This window comes from Myzus persicae, unplaced genomic scaffold, assembly GCF_001856785.1.
Source record: "Myzus persicae strain clone G006 unplaced genomic scaffold, MPER_G0061.0, whole genome shotgun sequence".
NCBI lineage: Eukaryota > Metazoa > Arthropoda > Insecta > Hemiptera > Aphididae > Myzus > Myzus persicae.
Genome location: NW_019103911.1, coordinates 498090 through 525519, shown reverse-complemented (window position 1 = coordinate 525519; position 27430 = coordinate 498090). Strand labels below are relative to the sequence as shown.

The 27430-nt window shown below is 30.3% G+C and overlaps 1 protein-coding gene across 4 annotated transcripts in view; it reads right to left on the bottom strand.

The window, feature by feature from the left end:
* Positions 1-27430, bottom strand: part of LOC111036202 — a 61686-nt gene that overhangs the window by 7605 nt on the left and 26651 nt on the right. For 2 of the 4 annotated variants that reach the window (XM_022318142.1, XM_022318141.1), the window contains 2 exons: positions 21929-22321; positions 9582-9716 (listed from right to left, as the gene is read on the bottom strand). In XM_022318142.1, coding sequence (XP_022173834.1) covers positions 9582-9716; positions 21929-22171 — 378 coding nt within the window. In that variant the 5' untranslated portion in view covers positions 22172-22321. Of the gene's footprint in view, positions 1-9581; positions 9717-14325; positions 15729-21928; positions 22322-27430 lie in introns of those variants that run through there. The other 2 variants (XM_022318143.1, XM_022318144.1) reach the window with 2 other exon arrangements.

Genomic DNA, 27430 nt, shown 5'->3' with positions numbered 1-27430 from the left:
AACGATAAACCCCAGAAAACAACACGATTGTGGACACATTTTGCCAAATGTTTAAGTTCTTTGGCAATGTGGGAATTTTGAGCGTATTAAACGCTTACTTGCGATATTTTACAAGTCATTTCAATTAAACACTTCAGTCATAGTACACGCGTTGAGTTGTGAACTACTTAAATTAATAATTTGCTGTGTTTTTTTTTTAAATTATGGGAATTCAATATTCAAATAATTACATCGGGACGTGGATACGAGTTGATAATGGTTGCCAACATAGAATAATCATCCATGTAGACAGTGGAAAGATAGGTTAATAAAATGGTCATGTATAAATAAAGATTGCAGTGCAAGTGTTAAAGAACATCTGATAAAAATCTGCCTATGAATCTTTCCGGTGAGCATATTTGTGAAAATAACTCTGTAGTCTGTACAAATAGGTAATTTGAGTGACAGATATTAAGGGAAAACTGGTGAACTAGATCTACGATAATAGATGAAAACTAGACTGCATCGCACAACTTTGCACAAAAACTTTTCATTCAAATTCGTCGAAAATTGTGTCATTTTTTGGATACAAAATAAAATCTTTTTTCATATAGAGTGGTAGTCCACAATCGTATTTCACCCGATATTATAGTTTAAATTTGAAGGGTTGAATGCAGTGATGGATCCAAAGTTGAATTCTGATTAGGTTTCTAAAAAAAAACCCTAGTTAAAAGAGCAAGCACACGAAATTCAATTTAGCATCTAATACATAGTGTACTATAGTCAATAATACGATACATTACTTTATATAACAGGTAGTATAATATGTATATTATAATACATTAGTATTGATACTATACATATAATGTTTAAGTATTAGGTGTAGGCATGGCATTTAATTATGACGATTATTATGTTTTGTTGGTACAATAGTACTCAAAGAGTAAAAATATTTCTTTCAGTAAGTATTAGGTCATTGGGATTATTTTAAGAACACACTTTAATTATAAGAGAACATATTATAATATTTATACAACAATACGTATATTTTGCAAATAAGAAAACATGGTTAATACATGTGGTTCTTTTGCGTATGACTTTCCCTTAAATATAAATTATAATAAGTGATTGGCTGCTATACCTTTAAACAGTTTCGTGGAAACACTCATACAGTTATACAGGTTCAAAGGAGCATTATTATAAGTACACGTTTTTTTTTCATAAATATGTTCAAAATTTTTTAACTATCAATAATGTACTTATTTTGGCTTATAAGTTATAAGTTATGCTATACAATAAATTATCCATAGATGTTTACAAGAGCCGGACTTCTGGAGATTTCAGTGGTACACTATTGTTATGTTATTGATTTAATAGAAATCAAATTTAAAAATGATTCTGAACGGAGTTTAGTTTATTGAAATATTTATAGGACATTTTTAAAATATTGACTTTTATGTTTCGCATAAAAATAAAATGCGATCACATTGTTTCGAAAATTATTTCTTTCTATACATAATACTTTATAGTTATTATGTTATATAATATTAGTAAATTATAATTTCAAGTCTCTGGGGTCATTATTTTTAAAAAATAACTGAAATAATCGATTTTATTAAGGTTATAATGTAAGCTGTATTGTAATAGTCATTATTTTTTTTCCAATTTTCAATAGATTTTTCTAACTCTCAGATAATATATTGCGTACCTAAATATGTTTGAAAAAGATGTGATTTCGAAAATTGTAGTCCAACGTGGTAATAAAAGTTATAGTGGTTTAGCAGAATGAATCCCAAAAATTGTATGCTGAACACGGCCATGAACTCCTTTTAAGATCAATTCAATAGACTTCTGGCCAAAAGTTCTGAATTCGAAAGGATATAATCGGAGATAAATGGGCTAACGCGTGAGGACGACTATTCGAGATAGCGTATTTATATACATATTATATAGTGCAATAGCATAATATGGGTAGGTACGTAGTATTATATGTGTCTTAGGGGAATACCTTCGAGATTTAATACGTACGAAGGATAAACACATATATAAATAATATATAATATATATATATATATATATATATATATATATATCTGCACGTAGTATAATAATACATGAAATCTTATACGAAATCGCAACTATTTTTTTAATTTCTTTTATTACTTCTGATATACGCGTAGGTAATATATATCATATACATAGGTACTTACAAGAAAATTATGTGATACTGCGTTAAAAAAATACAAACTGAAGTACATATCTCACCTTATATGGTTGTATTATCATGGTTATATGTTTGACACTATATGCGCCCGAACAACGCTCATATAATATAATATGCTATACTGCAGGCATAATATTTATGTTTGGCTATATACCTAATGCGCCTGAACAAATTCGAATTTTATTGTATTCTCACATAGTCACATTGTGATCGCTATCGGCAAGATGATACTTGCAGGATTATAGCAGGGGAACCATTTGGGGAGGGGGCGGGTGGCGGGGTATTCTTTGACACCCTTATATTATTCTGTATCTTATTTGCCTACTATAAAAATGTGTATAAACCCACCGACGGCCGATGCATAAAAGTTAAAATATATTATAATAATTAATTGTCATGTCCATAATATAAAATGTAGGTACGGGAGTAACGTATATTTATTAGGTATTAATTGTAGACGTATATTATTATTTATTGGTACTCGCACCACATTATTTGTATTATGAAAATAAATTGGCCTGCTTAAACGTTGGCACCCCTATATAAAAAAAACTCAAATAGTGCCACTGCGGATTAGTCTTATTCCTTCTCGTACACCATGCAAATTAGAGTAAATGCAAACTGCATGTCCATTCCATTGGATAATAAAGTTGTTATTTTTTTTCAAGAGGATCTGGGTATAGAACTATACGACTGGCTTATGAACATTTTTGTTCCCCATTAAAAATAAATGTAGTTTCAAATACGTCACTTGAAGCAATTACTCGAAATTTTTCCTTGGGCAGCCTTTAATTGGGGAGGGAAGGCAATTTATATGACGACGACAGTTCGTGTACCACCGCAATCATTGACCCTGATCTGTATATTATATTTTATTATAGTGTAGTTCTTAAAGTCTAAAGACGCTAATAATCTAATAACTACTAAGTAGACTTTGGATTTTATGGGTATTCGATTTAGCTATGTAAGCTAAAAATACAATTTAGACACATACGTAAACTAAAAAACACCACGTTTTATTATATTTTGTGTAATATTTACTATTTTTTACTTTTAAGTTGTTTTTTGCCTTTTTATTACTTTTGATTATTATTTTTTTTATACAATATGTTCTATTTAAATGCTTATTTGAACTGCCAATATTTATTTTAGAATCATGCTCGCTAATGGCTCAATCATTATTACATATTATCGTAATTTTTGATTTACTTATACTATATACTCTTAAAGTTAATAATTTTTAATTAACTGTAATCTATATATAGACTCATATAGTCATATGCCATAGCCCATAGGTAGGTATGTATATGTATTAAATTCAAAGGTTGCTTTTTTTAAGAGTCTTATAAAGCTATAAAATTCTAACTCTATTAATAAGTCACAATTGAAAGTAATGAGAAATGGGAGTGATGAAGTATGTAATAGTGATGAAAAAACCTGTAATATTGTCTAAAATATTTGTAAACAAGTAGTATACGGTGCGCACGTTCCGTTTTTCTATGCCATATGTACAATGTACGTATTGTGTATAATACATAAATTTATATAAATATATTATGATAATGCACCGCACAATTGAAATATTCAACAACGCCGTTCGAGTTGTTCGTATGGGTTTTTATTAAATATTTGATCGCATTCTAATGCCGCGCGGGAATATGACGATTCTACTGATTCTGCGATTAGATAATTTTTAATGAAATTTTTTCACCGACAATACCGCAATAACCACGATGAAATTAAAATCGCATATTTTATCGTAGACTAAACTCTTATTTCAATATTTAATTAAAATTATACTGTTCAATGTCGAATATTTGATTATATAATGAGTTAATACTTGCTACCTTAGTACCTACTACTTATATAGTTATATTACATTATTTTCCGGGGTTAACCTAGGTTGTGTTTCACATATATATTGGTATACACAATACATACAACACACTCATATAATTATCATATGACAGCTTAAACTTTGCAGTTTATAGTTGAAAGTAACAAAGCTAAAGAAATGTTTGAAAAAAAAATTGATAACATGCAGAAAGTTATAAAATATACAATTTATAATAATACGTATTCTCGCCTTACAGTTTAATTGGTCAAAGTTTTCTATAAGCATTCCAAGTTTTTAATTTGATGATAAATTATATTATGAACCTATATATAGGTACATACTACTGAGGTTATAAATATAACAAATATAAATTGAATGTTTTTTTTTTAATAGACTAACACGTAACAACTTCCTACTATATAATAATTGCGATATTGCACAAGTTCATAATTATTATCCTAGTTAACTGTTATCTTGATTATCTATATTCGATACGCTTATTCGAAATGTATGAATATTATATAAGGTAGGTATGGGAAAAAAAGTCCAGAAGTTCCCAAAGTAAACAGTTTATTTTAAAACTGATGCATATTTCATTAGGCAGAAGGCATATGACTATAGAATATGTTTGTTATATATTTATATTATAATATAGCATATGCATATGTATTATGTATACATTGTATATATATGTACAACACGATATACCATCATATATATACCAATATACAATAGTATTACTACAACAATATAATATTACGAAGTTCATGGTATGCTATTAACTGACTTTACACATAATAACATAACTGTTTTGAATATTTTTTTTTTCCATAATTTGATATGGAAATGATCGTTATTTTCTAGTCTAATTACCATTAATATAATAGGCATTTAAATAAGTAGCTACAAATTAAATATAATGGTTGTGAAGTTGTATTTAACGAAACAGAAAAATGTCAGTTGTTAAATCGTATAGATCAATAATTTATGACATAAATACTGATATTTGTTATCTTTTATAAGTAAGTGAGATTTATCGGTTCTTTTGATAAAAAACAAATAATAATCACGTACCTATACATTTTTATACTAAAAACCAAATTCAAAAGCTACGGGATACCAAACAAATCCAATTTTGTCTTACATATTTTACCAAATGTTACTTTGGGGAAATATTGTATTGTTAGGGTAGTAGATAAATAAATTATTAATATTATATATATGATTCAATGTAATCATATCCTCACCCCGACAAAATGGTTATGAAAATAAATTATACTCTGAAATTAACTTCATAAATATTCATTGTAATTGTTATCATAATAGAGCATATTACAATTTATATATTAGGTATATACATATATATGGTTTGGTATCATAGCATACCTAAATAAACATAATATAATTAAATAACATTTATATCAGGCGTTTATCTATATATATAAGAATCTAACTTGATTTTGGAGACGAAGGAAACCGGTTTTCAACCCTCATTATAATAATAATAATAATTTACTAATTACCAATTATTTTCATATATTCACCGATAGCGATGTCTGTTTTTTATTTTATTTTATAATCGTTGTATTATTTGTATAGCCAAAAAATAGTCTTAAGTTTTTAAATTAAATTATAAAATAATAATTTCTTCCGGAGGAAGGTCGGGCAGCTAGTATAATATAAAAATGTATGGCTAACGTGAAACATAATAAAATAATAATAGAAAATAAAATGGTAACATCCGTTGTGGATGCCGTGCAAACCCAAGACTCAGTGACGTTATTAGACATAATATATTATAGTATGTCTTGAGTCATAGGCTTAAAAAATATTCATATATACGTTTACACATGAACACAGCCTTCTCAATCGATAACAAATCTGAAATCGGGAATTTATTTATTTTATAATTTATTCGTGACATCAAAGGAGTTTAGTAAAAAAAAAAAAAACCAAAAATACAAAATAAAATAAATGGAAATTCAATAGTTGTCGAGCGTGAAAAAAATCTTAAGACCATAATATTATCGCGGTTAACAATGGCGCGCTGTGCGTAGGTTCGTTCATATATACAATAACATTTTTGTTTGTTCTCGCGTTCGGATATAATGGCCATTATAATAATATATAACATAACATTATTGTTCTTGTATCGTACAAATATTATTTTAAGGGCTACGAAAATAGTGGTTGAGCGTTTATTTTACGATTCCGAACTCTTTTATAGGTAGGTAGGTACACGATGTGTTGCGTGCCAATATTAAAAATCGTTGGAATGAACGAGAATTCGCTTTGAAGTTGAACAAAATATTTACAAACCATTTTCAAATACTTTTTGTTTAATAACTCGAAAACATTCCAAGTGTTTTGAGAAATAAAATCTGATGCCGGTCAACAAGAAGGTGTGATCACAAATTCTGTAAATTTGCGTCCGAAATTATCTTCGCTTTAGGCCCTATTTATGTGGTTCAGTTAAGGAGATAAAAAATGGACTTTCTAATTTTGACAAATTCTATATAAATGTAATACTTTGGGAATTGACGCATATTTTACTAGAACATCTTATAATTTATACCTCCATTGTGTCAGTCTGTTAATTCTAGTATATAGTTACGATTGTTGGTATTAAAATATTAAATTATTTTCCGTAATTATTGTACATAAGCTATTAAAGGAATTTTGGTTTAATGCACCCAACAATCAACATTCCATTGAAATACATTTGGAAACCGGGTTTTTAGCTCGATCACAGAGTTTTAACTTGTTTTTTAATAACTGTACGCGTGTACCTTCCGCTTCTTCATGTTAATATACATTTTTTATTAGAATTATTTTATTTTGAGTCGGACTATCTTTACGGCATACACATAATATGCGTATCTTTACTTGTTTGGTTCATTATGCTCTGCGAAATTCAGATTATGTATTGCAGATATGGGAGGCGTTTTGATCATATATACCTTTAGGCTATAGGCTATAATACCGTTAGTCTTAATTCGTAATACACGTGTAGTAAACGAGTTCAAAAACACTTCCTTGAAATCTGTAGCCGTTAAATTAAATCTCCCTTTAGAACCTCATAACTATACTATCCAATTCGCATACAACTCAACTTGCAAGCTTTGGCCACAAGAAGTGAAGCGGTATATTCATTCATTTACAACCTTATCCATGGCCACATTAATTCTCCGTATTTATTAGATCACATCCAGTTCAAAGTCCTTCTTCATCGTCACTGATCTCCGATCATAGATCTACATCCCATATAATAATAATAATTTTACATAATACTCACCCCTAACTAGAGCTATGTCCCTATATGTAGTAATTAACCTGTTTGACAGGATATTCCTGACTGATTTTTATCAATATGAAAAACTAGATAAGTTTTACTCTATATTTTATTCTATAATCTATATGTATAATTAAATCGCCTGTAATTTCTATAGGCGTCTATTATTATTAGGTACTAATTACCTTTTTTTGTATTCATTTTTAATTTATATACTACATTATCCTCTATCATATAAATATATTTCTTTTTTTTTTTTTTAACATGCAGTTATATTTAATTTACCTACGTATTTATCTGTTCGATTGGGATTCCAACCGTTTAATTGAAATCAATAAATATTATTATCATTGTGGTGGGAATCGTATATTACGCAAAATTAAGCTTACGGCCATTGTCATAATACTTCGAATGGGGTCGACGGGGAGAAACAAATTTTGCGATGTCGACGATTCGGGAGTAATTGAGATTAATATTATTATTATCAGTTAGCTGCTAACGCATATTATTAACTAGAGGCGCCGTTTTTCATTCCCGTTATGGCGACTCCGCAGTTTAGTTTATAAAATATAAATACCTGTACGGGTTTCCTGCACGCGTGGCGTCATAATTATACACGTGACTATAATTGCGTGACTCAGCGGTGTAATGTCACTCGTAATGAAATTTACCAACGGGTGGGTTTTAGTACGGAGGTATCGATTTTTAGGTGGCAGTGATCGTTGTACACGACATAGCTTCGTAAACGATGCGATAGGCGCACAGCACACGTATTTATAAAATAATAAATAAAATATATAGGTGTATACGATACGAATATTCAGGACTTAAAAATGGCACGAAATTGCAAAGGGTACTGTGATATCTATATTATTTTGTACGTTCCACGCGTGTAAATTTAAATAATTCTTATTACTTAAAAATTCTAATTTTATTATATTGTCGCAATCGATGGCGTAGGAAGGTCTTGCTTTGTGTTCGTTAGTACTTCTAATCTTTAAATTAGTACCCTATATTATTAATTTAATTAAAATGTAAATTTCTCATATTTTTAATCTATACTGCCATCCATTCATACATAATTTAAACTGTGCCTAATTGTTATACAACAAAACTATTTAATCATGAGTAAAAAAAAACATGTTTTTGAAACGAAACATTGTAGGTATATAAAACATAACTTAAATAACACTATAAAAAGGCCATAGGTAACACCAATGCAATCTTTTATTGCTTATAGCTTAGTATTTGAATTTGACTCCCTAATGGCGAATTTGTTGCAATGGGCGAGTAATGAGTATAGATACTTATTAGTTATTTCTTAGTAAGAAATTCTTACCTCTACAATGCGCCACTATTCACTAATCACAACTAATAGTGGGTCAAATTCAAATAATGAGCGATTAATTATTGCATTGGCCTAACTAATTTTTTTTAACCAATGCTAATAAAAATATTAATTATTATATTGCCTTTAAAACGTACATTAAACATATTCATTTTGTTCACCTACAAATAAAATAGCAAAACAAAATTTAACAAAAAATATACATCCAAACATGTACAATAATGAGAGTTTAAGATAAATCGAACTATGTACCTACTTTATATGATAATATTTTATATATATAAAAAATACATAAGTCGAATAGCCTCAAATCATTTATTTAATAATTTACAGTACTTATAAAGATAAGAGATAAACTAATAAATTTTGTTAGTCACCTGAAAAATTACTTTAATGTGTATTATATTGATAATGTATGGTGGCTGGGGGGATTTAAATAACACATTATTTTGTTATGTGATAACGGATAATACTATATGCATAGCTGATATTGCGTTATGAGTTTATGACATTTGTCTGACATACATTTTATAATTTTTGTTAATTTATGTGCATTAACTGACCCCCGCCAGGTACATAAGGGAATTCCTACATGATTATGATTATTCTCTTGTGAACCCTGCGTTCTATACTGAAAATAACGATAAGATTGTAATGGACCAATTCACGGATTGCTGTGAAATCGGGGCAAACGGTTAGTGTTTTTCAAATAAAAAAAATGTAACAGGATATTTTCATCGAACCGGGCACGTCCTTGCTAAACTTTTATTTTTTTTTTCGTTCAACAAAAAGGCGATTTTATTTATTTATTTTACTTGTGATGTGTTAGTGTGTGTACTGTATACACGAAATGTGTTTTTATAGACAATAATAAATAACGAGTATTACAACAGACACTTGCCTTATTTTTTTTCGTCCATTTCCTATGTGGGTCAGCAGGCAGGTGTATGAGTATGGAACCACCTGGTGCCGTGCCATCGCTGTCTGGAGACGGACCGACTGGTCCAGGCCAAGCCACCGACGCTGCTGTCTTATTCTGAAATATTTATAATATACCCAATGACAATAGTATCGTTATATTTTTATGTATATAGTTGGTACATTGACTTTGAAAACAATTCATACTCAAGAAACACGAAAAATATTTAAATCGAATACGGTTTCGTTTTTGACTTGCGTATATATTATAGAATAATATTCAAGCAAATAAGCAATTCTCATAAAACTATTTATCTGATCTACCCAAAATTCAATTTCGTTTCGTAATACTTTTAGATTTGGGTATCGAATTAGGTTTACGATTTCTGTCTATTAAATAATATCTAAATAAATATTTTGAATTTTAAAGAAGAAAAATATAATATCGTCTTTATATAGTGAATTTATGATGGTAAATATCGACTATTAAGATTAAATTCAGATTTCCCAGTTAGAAATCGAAAAATATATTTTACTGTACATTATTAATTATTGAATAAAGTTTTGATAGATTTAATTTTGAAATAATTATCCAAAATTTTTGAAATATTATAAACAAACTTGTATCTATTAAAAACAACTGCCTATAAGTGATTATTTATTATTAATTTATGTATTGATTCTTCTACTTTTATTATTATTGACCATAGTAATATCGGCTACTAGGATATTAGTTCTAATTTACATTGTACTTCTATTTTTATTCATTGCATTCTACCTATCTATGTAAATACTAAATAGTTAATACTTAATTATATTTTGGCCAAGCCTATTAAGAACAATAATAAAAAAATGGGTATTAAAAGTTTAAAAATAACTAATACAAAATGTATAATATAGGTAATACCATTTTAAAAATATCTCATAATGATGATGTTTTATTATATGACATCTTTTAATTAGAACAATTAAAAATACTATTTAGTGTAAGGATAATTATATTAAATGGCCGTTTTCTCAAACATTGTTATGGGAATATAAGATTTTCTTAATTTTGAAGCGTTTGAGAAGTAGTTTTTTGTAAGGTTGACACGAAATGTCACGGGAGTTAAATACTATTAAAATAAATCCAAATTCGTGTTTCTTAACAATATAAATTTTATGTGATATTCGTGATTTAAACAAAGGACTATGGTAATTTTGAGATAAGCATAACGTTGCTCCAGGGTACTCCTTTATAAATTAGGTAACTTCTTTTACAACGACTACAAAAACACAGTACGGTTAAAATATAACTCACAAAGTGAATTATTGTCAGATTCAGTAATTTATTTTATACTGTGATTCTGACAAAATGAATGAGATTTAAATTGTTTCTCACATTCAGTATTTAATAAAATCCACTTAATCAATAATGATTTTTTTAAATGTTCCTCTATTAATTATAATGTGTATATAAGTATACTACTGTTCTTACGAAATATTATTGTCATTAAAATATTTAATATATTCTCCTTCGTATAATTCATTTATAAGGTTTATTTTGTCATAATTGCAGTAATTTAATAAGTACACTATCTTTATTTGATGACTGATGATATTATAATTAAATCCTAAAATATATACTGTACCTTTTGTATGTTCATCAAAAATAAACTGCAATGATACAAAAGTGAGATAATCCAAATAGAAAAGAAAATAATAATATTGTATAGGTATGTTTTTAAAAGTGTTTCTATTAACTATAATTGATTTTTTAATGATTAATTTTAAGATAACATAAAGATGTAAAAAAAAATTATAAAATAATATTGTAATTTATCAATTACAGATAAATGAACAATTATTAACTTTAATTTGAAATTAAAAAATAAATAGAGGATTATAGCTAGTATAGTATGTATTATTTATTACTAATTTATCGTGTTATTTTACTTTTCATACCAAATGTGTATCAAATAAGATGATTAAAATTAACTTTCTAGTTTAATTAATAATCATAGTTTTTCCAAATATTTACTTGAATATGAAATTGAAATGAAAACTCACTGGTTTTAAATCCAGTAGGCATGTTAAAAAGTGTAAGCATGGCATCTCTTAGACCACGAGGGAATCACGTAATATAAAATTATTTAGGAAAAACTTAGCTCTCGTGGGAAAGTTTTCCCTTTCAATAAAATTGCATACCGCACGGGAGTGATGTACGCTTATGCTGGTTTGAGACCAATGAACTTTTTGAGTATGAAATGGAATAAAACAAGACGTTAGACACTCCTACGCATAGTGTTATACTATACTGTCTTATCACCAAGCTACATTACAATTATATAATATTCTACAATAACGTCTTGGTGCGGTACATGAAGTTACAACCTCTGTAGTGCCCTTACACCTACATTTGAAACTTTTACAACGAAAACGACTCGAATTAGCCACCTTCACTTACTCAACGAAACGGATTGCAAACCGCACACCGAATCGCGCCTGTATTATTATTAGTATATAGTGCTGTGGCGTCGTGCCTTAATCGAATTTAATTCTCAAGTGAGATGGGGAGGGTAGAGGGTATGGGGTTGTCCGACCCGGTAGACCGCAAAAAGTGTATGTGTGTGGGGCGAGTGCAAGTGTAATAATAATGTTTGTCCCAGTCAATTTATTGTAAAAATCCTTAAAACGGCGCTAGCTAGTATTTTCGGTCTCTTTTCGAAAAAAAACACATACGCCTGTGCTACTATACATATTGTGTTCTTGTTTAGTTTATTATATGTATATACTATATATGTGTATTTGTGTGTGTGTGTGTGTGTGTGTTCTATATAGCGACATAAAAGCGGTCGTTTGATTTGTGTCAGAGCGAGCGGAAAGTGTCGTCAACGCCTCAGGGGCAATTGACTTTTCCCTCTTCAAATTGGATACATTTATATAAAATATAAAAAAATTACGAAATAAATAAACCACCCCTACCAGAAGCTTGTGTAAATGGAGTGTGTGTGTATAGCTTCACCAACCGTCGCTTCCAGTTTTTCAGTCATGATATATTATAGACGTTAGATACGACATTATATAATTACCCCGAGACAATATTACCTACTACAATTTTTAAGGATTTTTACATGATCAATTAAATATAACGTTTACTGGATAGCGGATACCAACTAGTAGACCCTAGACAGTACACAGGCAGACAGGCAGACAGACAGCAGTAAATAGTACTTTGAATGAAAGCTATGAAGTTTCATCGTTAACGTTCTATGACAAACTCATGGATTTTAAATCCCCCCTTTTAATGTTTTTGAAAAATGTGCATTAAACATTTTGAATTTCCAGTCATCATAATTATCACATCGCTTACCGACTATCTACCGTACTCATGAACATTGTGTTGATACTTGATAATATACTATTATGTTTACTCACGCACTCATATGGCCTATAAAATAATCAATATTGTAGACAACACAACACTACAACAGGTTCATAAAATCAAATTCAAATTTAATGTTTGTTTTTGATTGTTAAAAAAAATTAAAAACATAGTGTTTAGTATTACAAAGACGTGGAACCTGCGCGTGTTGTCACCGTCTTACAAATGTTAGTGTACAACATATCAAAAACAGTTTTGGGCGGGACAACTTTACTAGCTCTCTTTGTATTTACTGTATAAGTACCAAAATTCTCCAAAGCTTAGGTAAGAACTTTATTTGTGATGTAATTTCAGTGATTTTCATTATTTGAATAATATAAATACAATTAAAGTTATCAGTTTGAAAACATTAGATTTTTTTTAATGTAATTATTAAAAACTATTAATTAGTGCTATCAAAACAATTAAAACTCTACGTCACTAGGTAATAAAGTTCTTTCCTACTATGCGTTGACTAATTTTGATAATTCTACTATGAAGACAGAGGGAATGAAATTGTCCTGCGCATATCAGTTTCTTCTATGTTGTTCACTTTTAAGACACAGACAACGCAACCACGTTCTCAAAAAAAGTATATTGCCCACTCCCACCCTTAGCGTCCAAGCACAGGTGCGTCCCTACCCAGTGATCCCTCTAGGTTACGTCACTGAGCACGGTGTATGGCTGAGTAAATCGACACTTATTGCGATAAAACATTACACAAGGACAGTATTGGTCACTATTATCATTTTATACACGAAAAGCTGTTCCAATGGCCAATTTTTTTCTTCTTTGTGGTACATATTATTAAAGATTTTTTCTCATTAGAATTAATTAAAAAAATCGAAATTAAGACGTCACCTCATAGTTGTTCTCACTAACAAACACTGCAGTATGTCGGCAGCTATCAGTTGAGGAACAAAATATATAGGATAAAATAAGATATACATTTTGATAGGTTTGATAGGTTAAAATATAACAAACTTTACTCATCGCTTGAATTGGTGGGAGGAGGCCGCGAAGCTACTCTTTATTTTTTTAAAAATATTATCGGGCCCCCTATTATTTTATACATCATGAAACTCAAGCAACGTCTGTTTAAATATTCATATATTTAAGTCGTGTCTTATATATTCTTGGTGACTGCATGAGAACGTGATAGTAGCAACAATTAAACGGTGACCAACTATTTGTGCGCATACAAAATTGTGGAAAGGAGGGAGGGGCAATACTGTCCACATATGCCTTTTTTTTCTCGAAGACCAATCGACCTAAATCCGTACGGCCGCACTTGCATAAAATAATACGTCATGCGTATACGTACCCACGTAGTAGGTGGGAACTCCGGGAACGGGGCGATGTTCTTGGTGGCCACGTGACTGGGCAATTGGAACCTATCCCTACGGATCCTTTTCACGCGGATCTTTTGCCTCTCTCGTATGTACAGTGCGGCGTGCATACCTGAGCTGGCCATCACTGGTGCTCACCGCGGCTCGGGAACGCTTCCGGCCTCCGCCGGTACGTCGTCATCGTTTCCGGGGTGGTCGCCGCCGCCGCCGCGGCAGCCGGTCCGACGTCCATCCGTTTATCGCGTGCTTCCGTCTGACTGTTGTCCTCGGTACGCCGGATGTACACTGCGGCCACGGTCGTCCACCACGGTTTGGACGCTCCCACGACGGCACTGGGAGAACGGCGACGGCGACCAAACCGACTCTAAAATAGCCACGACGAAGGACCTCCGCACCTGTTAGTATATAGAGGGTTTTGTTTTTCGTCTCTATTCATTTCTTTTTTTTTTTCGTATTCGAAACTCAAAAACGTCATTACACTGACGCCAACGTTTTGCCGACAAATAACGCGCATGTGCTGTCTATTATATAGACGATCATCGACTAGGACGTCGTTACGATAGTCCACCTATATATATGTACGTACGTGTTTATATTATAAATATATGGGATCAATGGAGGATTTACAGTAGGGGGTGGTCCAGGAAAGATATATATATATATATTATATACAATTATTTTTTATTTTTATATTCTTATAAAATGCATAAGCTATATGCTGTCTTTTATTTTAGAATAAGTAAACGAACGAGTGGGTATAATACGCACGATATGTAAAAGTGTAAAATTCGAATTCAAGTCGCTCTAGTTTCTGACAATATATTATGTTAGTTAATTATGACCCCAATCCAAGAAAAATGTTGAAAATTCGCCACTGTACTACTATATGTATTGCGTTTTGTGTTGAGTAACTATATCAAGGTGATACGATATAGTTGAGGGTCGTCATATTTTGCCGCGTAAATGCCATTAAAAGCCCCATATTTTCATAATACAAAATATAATTTTAGCTTCACTCATCGCTTACGATTCTTAAAATGTAACGAAAAACATTGAAACACTCTGTATAATGTATGGAATAGGCAATGTGGAGAGAAGAAGTGAGAAAAACAGAGAGAGAGAGAGAGAGAGAGACAGCGAGAGAGTGTCAGAGTGCAGGGCGAGTGAAAAAATAGTGCGGTAATCTAGAAGCGCACTGCGAAATCAAAAGGTTAATTCGATGTCACGGCTTAACGTCGAATAAATGAAAACTATAATAAACACAATACATACACATGCGACGAAAAAAATGGATACACTACTACACTATACACATAATAGGTATAATATACTAGGTATATATTGCGTCGATAGTCGATGGGCGGGCGATTGATCGATTTCGACCGCGTTATGTTTTTCTGTTTCGAAAGTAATTATAACCCTTCGGTTAATTGACCGTTCGAAGCTCGTGTAATATATATATATATATATATCGTATACGTGGTACACGCCTACACCACGAGTTCACTTTTTTTTTCACGGCTACCACTACGCGGAACCCACGGGGCTTACAATAACGATTTTAATTAATTACTTCGTCTCCGAGTACACATCTATGCACCCACATAATAATATAGGCAAAGTGTATATTATTACATCCGAATTCTAATTTCCAATTCGACACTTTTCCAGCCCCACCCCAGATGAAGCTCGAATAACTCGAAAATATACATATAAATTATTGTTATAATATATGAAATATACTATGAAATATAATATTATAACTATCGTCAATGACGAATTCGTCATATTATCTAAACGTAGGTATAAAATATTCTAAGTTAATCTCTACGGAAATCGAGAAGTTACCTATGTGTTTATGCTACAAGCCGTTACTATAATGTTGCAACACTAAGTCGTTTGTTGTAAGCATACTAATTATATTATTTAGAGTAACATGTATTATTACTTCAATATTTTTATTATTATCGCTAGTGGTCACAAAAAGAGAAAATCACTAAACCACCCACCTTACATTTTTTTTCTGTTTTTGCAAACTGCATTTTTATATCATTAAAATATGATTTTGGGCAAGAGTAGAAAAACCAAAGTGCAACTATTGTGAAACTGAACTTTCATTCCACCACATAATCACTGAATGCCTTCAACACATCGACGAAATCAACAGCCTCAAAACATTCCAAATACCTTAGATGCAGCACTCAGACTCGACGTAGACACCACTACACAAATTTTTTAATTTTTAATAAAACAACAAAAAATAAAAAATAAAAAAAAATTCAAATTACAAATTGTAATTAATGGTCATTGTCACCGATGTTAAGTACGATCAATAAAAAAGAAAACTTCTATGATTTTAGTTATGCGATATCTATAATATGTAGTTCTAGACAGATCATTATGTTCCCAAGTAGTGCGTGGGAACCCAACGACGACGACGACTGAATATTAGGTACATATAGTATCCACATTATCGATTGACGATATCTTTTCTACATTCAATCTGTAGTCTGTACTCGAAAATCACGTGAAAAAATTAATTTAATAATTTAGATGTTTGAATTTTTATCTTAAACATTATTTATCCCTAACTCGACTATCTATACTTAACGTATTTATTATTAATTAAAACACGTACATTTTCAAATGTGAAAATGCTAAACAACAAAATTATTTAAAAAAATAAAAATAAAATAAAAAATCGATGATTACATTTTTTTCTTCTAACGATATAAGATAAAAAAAAACTTTGAAAAAAAAGATTACCCCTAATATAACGGAAGTTTGCAATCAACTTTTCCATTTGTAGATTATGACGTTGATATTTTTGTCATTAAATATTTGATGACATTTCATATTTTCCACTACCATAGTGTAATTTTAATAACAAGTAACAACGCGTTAATATAACTTAAAATGTTAAACCACCCGGTGGGATATCAAATTCCGAACACTAAAATTGTCAAACAAATTCTTTACAAATAATTATATTCTACTTACGTCAAAAAATATAAGGCACGAAACAATTTAGTACAATATACGTATATAGCGATGACAAGCGATGTGCATTAACCACGTGTGTTATTATTTTCATGACAACCCAGCTCGAAACAGATTTCGTGGCTTTTTAATGACAGTCTTCTAAAAATGCGACAGGATTTCGACATGATAATCCATACCACAGCTTATACTTCTTGGAAATATAATATTTCACTCAGTCGATATATATAGTATATATATTTACCTACATCATATACCCAGACATAATGCATATTTGATGACGTGTGTATGCTCACATGTTTGAGGTCTAGTAAAAATACCGTTTATTGTGTTATTGCCGATTTACATAATGTAGATTTTTTATGATATCCGTTATTATTTGACAAGATAAAAAAATATTTTCAACGTGAATAAAACGCAAACAGCCCTTTTATTGCAATTTCAAAAACGAATCTACTGTCATCGTTTTTTTTTTTTTTTAACTCAAGTAGCAATCATAATCGACTGTAGTCATACAAGTATACAATATTACGTTTTCAAATCATTTTGACATGATATTTATTTGATGAATCAAATACTATATTTAAAATGAATAAATTGTCCAGCAGTACTCAGAAAGCATAAAAGCATAATTTCAAAGAACGCAATTATGTATCTTATTCACAATATGTGTACAAGTATGCAACAACAATATATAAAAACATGGGAAAAATATAATTTCAGTATTCAATTAATAAGTTTTAAAGGAAACATACCAATTATAATTTTTTAGAAATTTATTAATTTTAAATAGATAGTAGATGTATAACGTGTTTTCATATAATTATATTGAACCGCCTCAAATGTCTTCGTGCATAATTATTTTCTTAAATTATATTCATCGAGTATTTAAAAACTAAATGTGATAAAGTAAACAAAATTTAAAATTGAATAATTAAAAAAACCATTTATATGAACCTTGTTAACATTTTATTGTTCATTTTAATATTTGTGTTTTAAACAATAATAGTACATACGAGAAGTCTACACATTTCAATTAGTCTTATACGGTAATATATACTATTATTTTGACACTTAACAGTGAATAATATTCACATCTTAGGTGAATATTTCTGAGAAAGGATTGACATTCGCTAAGAATATTATTTCTTAGATATAATAAAAAAAAGTTGACACCTCCAAAACAATAACTTAATGGAAAGGAAATTTGGATTTTTACGCTTCAGAGGTAGAATAAAACACAATTTTCTAGAATTCATTTCCACGCCGTGCTTGGTCGACACTTACTCCTATTCCACGCCACCCACATCCTAGGATTACGCGATGAGAAAAATACACCCATCACAGCGAAAACATAATATTTTTTTTTTGAGTTACCCGGTAAACGCATTAACGTTGACTTACCTCATTTTTATTACATATGGAAGGATATAGAAAAACTTGTCACCCCCTTTTTAAACTCAAAATGGATTGCTATTTTTTATAAAATAAAAACTTTTATACAAATAAAATAGATTCGAATTCTTCAATGTAAATATCCATTTCTTTTAATCGATTTTGACTTTTATATCTTTATCGTTTCTTAAGTTTTAATTTGTTGATGATTTTAAGTTTCTAAATTAATCTTACTGTTAATCAAACACAGTTGACCTGGCATGTAAAATATTATATAAATAGTGTATTTTTATATTGTAGTCTGCATTTTAATTAAATAAAACAATGTTTCAAAATATGATAATTATTATATATTATAGATGTTATGAGTTGTGACAAACATAATATTCAATTGTATCGATTGAATTGTATTAAGTGAATAGTTAACTTAAGTTGTTTAAAGTTTGAAGGAGCGATGAGACACAATTTCAGAAAATGACATATCTACTATTCTTGTATCTATATAGTACATATAATACACAATATAAACAAATTCTTAACAATTTTAGTTAAGTAAACTAAACTAAGCTATATTGTATATTACGTTTGTTAACATATACTGGGACGCATTCATGTGTGGAAACGTGATTTTAAAGTTAGGTTTAAATTCTTATAGATAATTTGATATGATTTCGAAAGCGAAAAACAAAGGTCGTCTCTCACAATCAAAGTTAATCGATAAAAAATCCTCTACGTGGAACTGTGAGCGGGATAGTATAATAATTATTCGTATAATGTATAGAGTGATTTTTCAAGCATGCTCATTCCCTTTTGATTCTTTAATAACTCATGTACCCAAATTCTAATTTTAGGAATTTTTAAGTGAACCACTTTTGAAGTGCCTACATTTTTATACCATTTATGACAATAAGCATTTATTTTTTTCGAAAAAAGGAAAACCATTTTAACTTTAAATTGTAAAGCAGATGATTCTTTTTGAAAATGATGTAGAAATCCAAACCAATTTTCGCGTGTACTAACAAGAAATCTAATTTCATTTCATTTTGTTTTTATCTAAACATTAAATATACATATAAAGTATAAATCATTCTACGTGCATTGTTAATTGTCTATGTAAAAATTTAAAATGTAAAATAAAAATCCTGAATTAAAATAACTATAATCTAACGCATAAAAAAATCACTATGTTTATACTGTTCTGAATGCATATTAGATATCATACTTGCATTTTAACCAATTTTAATACTTATAGAGGTTTAATAATATAAATAATAGAATGTTATGGTAAAGTGAATTATGCATTGGTACTCATATCAAAATAAATGAACTAAAAAAATTCAACTTGTAGCTATAGTATGTGGCCATAATATTTACATACATATAAATATATAATTTATTTTATTTGTATAATGTTAGGATATTAGAATATATATATATACAATATACATATGTGTGTGTGTATATTATGTATATGTATAATACTAATGTATGTAGCATTCATGTCACAAAATCGTTCTTTTATGAATGAAGTCATTTATTGAACTTTGGTAATATCGTGTGGCTTAGCCACATAAAATGGATAAAATGGATAGATGTTTTGTCTATCAGATGAAGCGGAAAATGATTATTTTTTATACATCATGTATAAATACCAAAAAAAAAAACTTTATAATATTAATATTATGTGAATAAAGTTTCACGAAAGGGTTCCCAGCAAACAAGCATGTAACCATTTGCTCTATTTTAAACATGTCTATCATTTAAAGTGAAATAACGATATTTTATAGTCTCGGCAACTCGACTGGTTCCATACATACATCATCAATATCTTATGTTTTTAAATATTCTACACAGTTATGTGCCTATATTGCAGATACGTTGCGCCGTCTATCAACCTCTCACATAATAGTAATATTATGTTATTATATAATATTATTATTCTGACGTCGAGCATAAGAAAGGTCAATATTTTTTGTCAACCTTATTGTCCAGTACAATAATATATCAAAATATAAATATTTAGTAAAACGAAATAGTGTGTATTTTAATAACGAGGGCGTTCGTTTTACTAACTGTCCGAATGAGGAAAAACAATACTATTATTAATTATTACTTGCAGTATGCGAAATATTTTTCCCTCCTAAATCGCGGCTGTTCGCGATAGCACTCTGGTTCGAAAACAACAAAATAGTAAACACGCGATAGGCTAATAAATTAATGGAAATGGGTATAGGACATTAACTTCAATTTTTTTTCCGTGATTGGGACCTCACAGAGGCGAGTTATTGCGGTATATAGTTTATACCTAATAACATATAGTGGTACCACCGGTCACCAGTTGGACGTTTTCTGACCGTTCAGAGCAGGTGAGGGTGGATAGTGAAATGAAACTTGTCGTGAATATACTATGCAGTGAAAAAATAACGTACTGCGTGTAATTTGAACCCATGACTTTGTGCGCCATGTATTTAACACAGAAGCTCAAACCTCCGTGGTATTCTCAAAATTAATCTTAATGCACTCCTTATGGGTCGATGAACGTGTTAGTGCGGCCGTGTCAATATGGTAATTCCATAGTAGTTACATGAATAATTCGTCTCAGTCGGTTGGCATTTCAATCACAGAGCCTCACTTTCATTCATAACACACAATTTTCATAGGCATGTGCCCAATGCATTCTTTATTTGATAGATTTAGGATTTATATACGTTAGCATGATTTTTTTTGCAACAAAATTTAAAAAAGTTGATTAGTTAAGCCCACGGAATAACCGTCATTCGCTGATCATGAAATGCTCGACCACGATAGTTATTTATACTTATTAGTAATTATACTTAATACGCACATAACGTACATCGCTACTTTAATTCTAAATAATTCCTTCGTTATTTTTTTATAACATGAAACATAAAATGTTCAACACAATGACATATAGTATATGTTTTGAAACCAATTTTCCCATTTTAGTTTGTACGTGATGCCCCGAATTCGAGTAAACTGCTCGTCTCGGAGCCTGGGCCTCACTCAGGCGCTCAAGACGAATTACGAACAGTATACCTGGCCATACCATACAGGTATATTAGGTATCATCAGGAAATAACGTTTCGCGATATAACTGGCCACGAAATTGGATCGGAGGGTATTTTGGGGGGGGGAGGGTAGTGGATGAGGTGCTCTATGTACCTCGGCCGGATCGAACGGGCCAGACAACCGGACTTGTCCGAACGGCGACATGGGCGTGGACGGCGTCAGCGACGACGAGGCGCGCAACTGGTGTTCCACGGACGCGGGCGCATACTGTTGCTGGTGCTGCTGGAACCGGCGCTGGAACTGCTGGTGGATCAGCGCGTCCGCGTCCGCCGTGTTCCGGTGCTTGGGCTTGTGTCGCCTGCTGGCCAGAGACGCGCCACCGGCCGCCGCGTACATGTCGGTGTGGTCGGCGGCACACGATACCAACTGCGATGTGGACGGTGATCACGTCGTTCGCTGGCGAGATGCGCTGCGTGTACGCCGCCGCTGACGCCGCCGCCACCACCTCTGCTTCCGTTTTCCGCCTCGAAAACTCCCGTCACACTCCTGTGAAAAAAAATGTTAAACAAAATTTAATGCTAAGCACTTGTATTCGATAGTTTAAAAATTAGTTTAAAAAACTAGCGAATAAATCCATACACAAATAATAGTAACCTCACGCAGCACGTGGTGCACAATGGGTGTTGGTTAATATTATGCGTTCTCATCATTAATTTGATTTTAAATAAAAGTGACACTCGCAGATGATAGCGTGCACTCACGATAGGAATTATATTATTACTCTTATATGCGTAGGGTGCGAAGGGTGTGTGGAGAGCTTGTTGAATATTATCGTTCGACATGGGCTGCAGTATAAAGCGATGTTGCACAGGAGTCAAGAAGAGTCGATATTAATAACATATCTATTAAATTAAATTGATAGAACCAGTTGTTGATCATATGAATTACTAAGAGCGGTTATAAATTTCTTAAAGATTTGTTTAAAAAATGGCATGCGCTTTCCCATGCATTTATCGTATGTATATACACTTGGAAAAGTATAGATATAATTAAGATAAAGATTAAGATATGTCAAGCCTATATTAAATCAATAACCTACTCATCCAAATTTAAAAATAAGAGATGAAGTCATCATAACTCGAGCCAGAATAGACCACACTCGTCTCACACACTCCTTCTTTATCTCCAAAAAACCTGCCCCACTATGCAACGCATGGAAGGAAAACCTTTCCATCGACCACAACGTCACCAGATGTTCAAAATACACCGAATCGCGAAAAATGTTCTCCAATCTAACTTCTCTCCGATAAGCTTTCAATGAAGAAAACACAGAAGCAATATACAAGATCTCCCATACCTGAAATTTAAGTAATAAATTGTAACTATCTGTATAATATATTCCGTTTTAATTTTCTCAACCTGTTTTCTTCCACTTTCTATGTTGTACAAATGTTGGCTAATACCCTATGATGTTGAAGCATTACTTGAAATTAAAAAAAAAAAAAAAATTAAGATAAAAAGAGGTTCACACATCACACTACATAGTCTTGTGTTTTGTTGTGTCGTGTTTTTATCGATCATGGGTCTCCTTTCTGCGTTTTTTTATGTCAATACCAAACTTCTTATAAATTCTATAAATATTGTACCTATAATGATACCATTTTATCATTATTTTAAGTTATCATTTTTTCACATATAAATGTAACCCTCATCATAGACGTTATTAAGATAAGATGAAGAAATGTGCAATCAAATGTCAAAAGTGAATAAATTCAACTATGCGGTGGATTTTGGTTATTGCGGTATCGTGTGATAAAATAACGATGTACCATAGGGTATACCCCAATGGAACCAAGCAATTTAGTCAGTCAGAGATAATTATTTTACAGGAAACGGTGAGTTACCGACCTTTATAGCTATAGGTAGCTCTGTTATAGTATAAGAATTGTCCTTATTCGACTAATAATAAAATATACCAATTTTCTGGTAAGAAGATTTTATTTTTGGACGTATAACATGTAAATTGCACCAGTACTAAATCGATTGCACTAATATTGAAAAAATAAACCAAACCCGAATTTGTATGCATGCTTATATATTATAAAAAGAATAAATTAAAAATATATTGAATTAAATTAAATTTACTAACTATGATTTCATATTATTATTGGAAATTTAAGATTTAATTATTAACACATAATCTCCATTTTACAAGATAATTTTTAAAAATTAAGCATTTAAGTAATTTCAATTTTACCATAGTCTATGACATTGAACGCTTTGTGTAATTGATTTTAGCCTTAAATTTAGGAAAAACCGTGTCATCACAAATAAATTTAATTTTTACTTTGAAATTTAAAAGTAAAATTGGTCAAAAATCATATTACCAGAGTTGTTTATTTTACAATTCAAAAGTTAACACCAGTAGAATTTAAATACAAAAAAGGTTTAATCCGTTGAATTTACAATCATCCATAATATATTACATAGCAAATAAAATGTACCTACATCAAAAACGTATAAACAGAATATATTGTTAATAATAAGAATTCAAAAATTATAATGTATACGTTTTCAATGATAATTATACATTGAATGGGGCCGATACATGTCACCGATAAGTCTTCGTATTTGAAATGAATAAAACAATATTTCATAATTGTATTCCATCATTGTTTAACTCTATTTTGTTTCATTTACTGAACAAAATAATCTATATAGTAGTTTATACAAATATTTTATGTTAACAATTTATTGTTATTGTATTTCATATGGTAATTAACAGATATTATTCAATTATAGGTCTCTCAGTTTATTAAGTAACTATAATCTTTACTATTTTTTTTTTCATATATCATATTATTTTATTGGGTATTTCAATACCTAATTAAGTAAGTTAATATTAATATGTTCTTTTTACCTTTTTACTTTACTACATACTAACCCTGGATTTTATAATTCTTATACTATACTTGAGCTTACATGGCTACATAGACGTTTAAACAAATATGTAAATACATATTATTATTTACTTTAACTATAATATTATTCCGAACTTCCATGTATGTAAGCGTGGTTTACTGATTATGATAAAAACAAGCAAAACAAGGTAATTTAAAATAATAACACGTAAGACAAATCCGTAACACACTTTTTTAAGTTTCGAATAACTATCAATGGCGCAGTTATAAAATATTTCAATTTTCTCAACCTATTTAATATAATAAAATCATTTCATTCAGTTATTGTACACACATGATGTTCATTAAAAATGATCAACCTATTATTTTCTACCCGTCACATTTTTAATTGCCATACTTTTGGTTATAGACTCTACATGATTGTAATAATTGTTATACAATAAATATAATTAATTTGGTTTTATTATGAATATAACATGCTATTTTTACGTCAAAAACATTCCATATAATCAATCAGACCTAAAATAGGGGTTTTTTTGCTATTCGAAATAATAATTCTGAAAAAATATGTATGATTTAAACTATTTAGTCAATTTATACAGTAAATGTATGTGAAATAATATATGTGTACACTGTACTTCCTACTCACATTAATAATATAATTTCTAGGGGTTTTCATGTTATTGATTAAGAGGAAATTCGTTATTTCGTATAAATGTTTTACGAAATGTAGATATACAACTACATAGATATTGAGTCAAATAATAAGTATTTATACCAAATACATTGTGCAAATAAAAAATAAATACATTTACAGTGTACCACCGAAAAAATTTAATTGAAGTGTCACATTCAAGTGATTTAACAAATACACTTATGCACACAGAAGTATTCTAAGTCCGTGTACTTCGTTAAAAATATAATAAAATCAAATTATAGTTGAATACAACCAATATATTGAGTTCAATAAACTTCAAATCTTTTCTATTAAATTTGACATTATTGTGAAACTTAATTTCTTAATTAATAAATAAATGTTTAAATCATTATATTTACTAAAATACATTCGCACGTTATTACAAAATATATTATAATAATATTTGGGTTATCAGAAAGTAGATCACAAGTAATTTCTCATAGAAAAAAATAGATCAGCTATAATATTTTTAGTGCTCATTTATGAAAAAAAAAAACATTTCAGTAATAATAATTAATTTTGATTTTCCATATAAATTAATTGCCAGTATAAGGTACAATAAACATTGGTTATCACTTATCAGTTATCAGAAACATTCTAAACTGTCATGATCTGTGGCCTATTTGTAAATGTGACGATAAAGGTTCATTAAGTAATCGATTCGGTTGTCGATTGTATAACTATTCAAAATATCTTATAGTTTCGTTATAATAATTAGCATACATCGATTATTTTCAATGTATGTTTTATATCCTCGCATATACATATAAGAAATAACTATATTAACGGCGCCTCGTATACGCAGTAATAAAATCGTCGGCGCCGTCAGTATATGTTTCGGCGAGTTGCACACTAAAAAATTCCATATTTAATTCAACAGCTTAAAATTGTCGAGAATAAAAAATATAAATTTATGTAAGTTTAATAGATGCGCATAATATTATTATATATTCGTGTGGTGGCATAGCAGTGCAGCGTTGAAGCAATAATATTGTACCGGTCAGTGCAGTGTAGGTATATAGGTATGTGTCGGATGCGTAAGAAAAGTGCAGTGTAAGGTTAAAATTTGTATATGCCCAGACATCATGTCAGGGGTGGTGGGGAACGATTCCGCAAGTTTGCGGAATCGTGTAGGTCTTAATAGCTAATAGGTCCTAATAGGTCTTTATATTTTATATTTAATTTATTTAATTTAATTTTTTTTTAATTTGGATTAAGGCTTCAACTACCAAGGTCATTATTATTTCATTTTATATATCATATAATATCATATATATATGTTTATTTTTTTATCATGTCATTAAATTATATTATACTTAGCAATTGATTGAGTAGCATGCTAGATGATGGCACTTGCTCAATTCACTAACCAAACAACTTAATAAAATTGAAGAAAAAATTTAATTTGTCAAAAATAACAAGAACAGACAATTGTATGACAACGTTGCATTTAAAATTATGCGGAATCGTGTACATACATATTAAATTTGCGGAATCGTGTTGTAGCCGTCAGGGGCTATAAAAATTGAGGGACCACGAATAAACTTTATCAGGCTCGTAGAAAAGACATTTATTTTTTTTAATCATCATTATTATTATTTGTATTGATCTGAAGCCCGGGAACTTAAACCATTAGCTGTTTGTAGGGGGAACGGTTATTTTGAACACCTGTTTGTGTATGTATGGCAAGGATTTGTTGCCAAAAATCACGGATGGTCACCCATCCGGGATCTTGCAACACCGCCGGTACGTACACTCAGAGCTCGCACGGAACTGAGTGTAGACACAGCGCCACACCGCACCACAATATTATTATTTTTGTTGGTAAACTAAAATATGAAGTATTTATTCGTTTTTTTTTGATTGTTTGATTTTGTCTTTACTTTCTTTATATAAAAGTGTACATTACATTTTGATGGCCATCAAAAACTTCCTTATTTCTATTAAAGAGGTCCTCCGAAAACATTAATTGATGATCCCTCGCATATAATTTATTGTGCGTACGCAACTGTGAAAACACACTACAACGATGTCCGT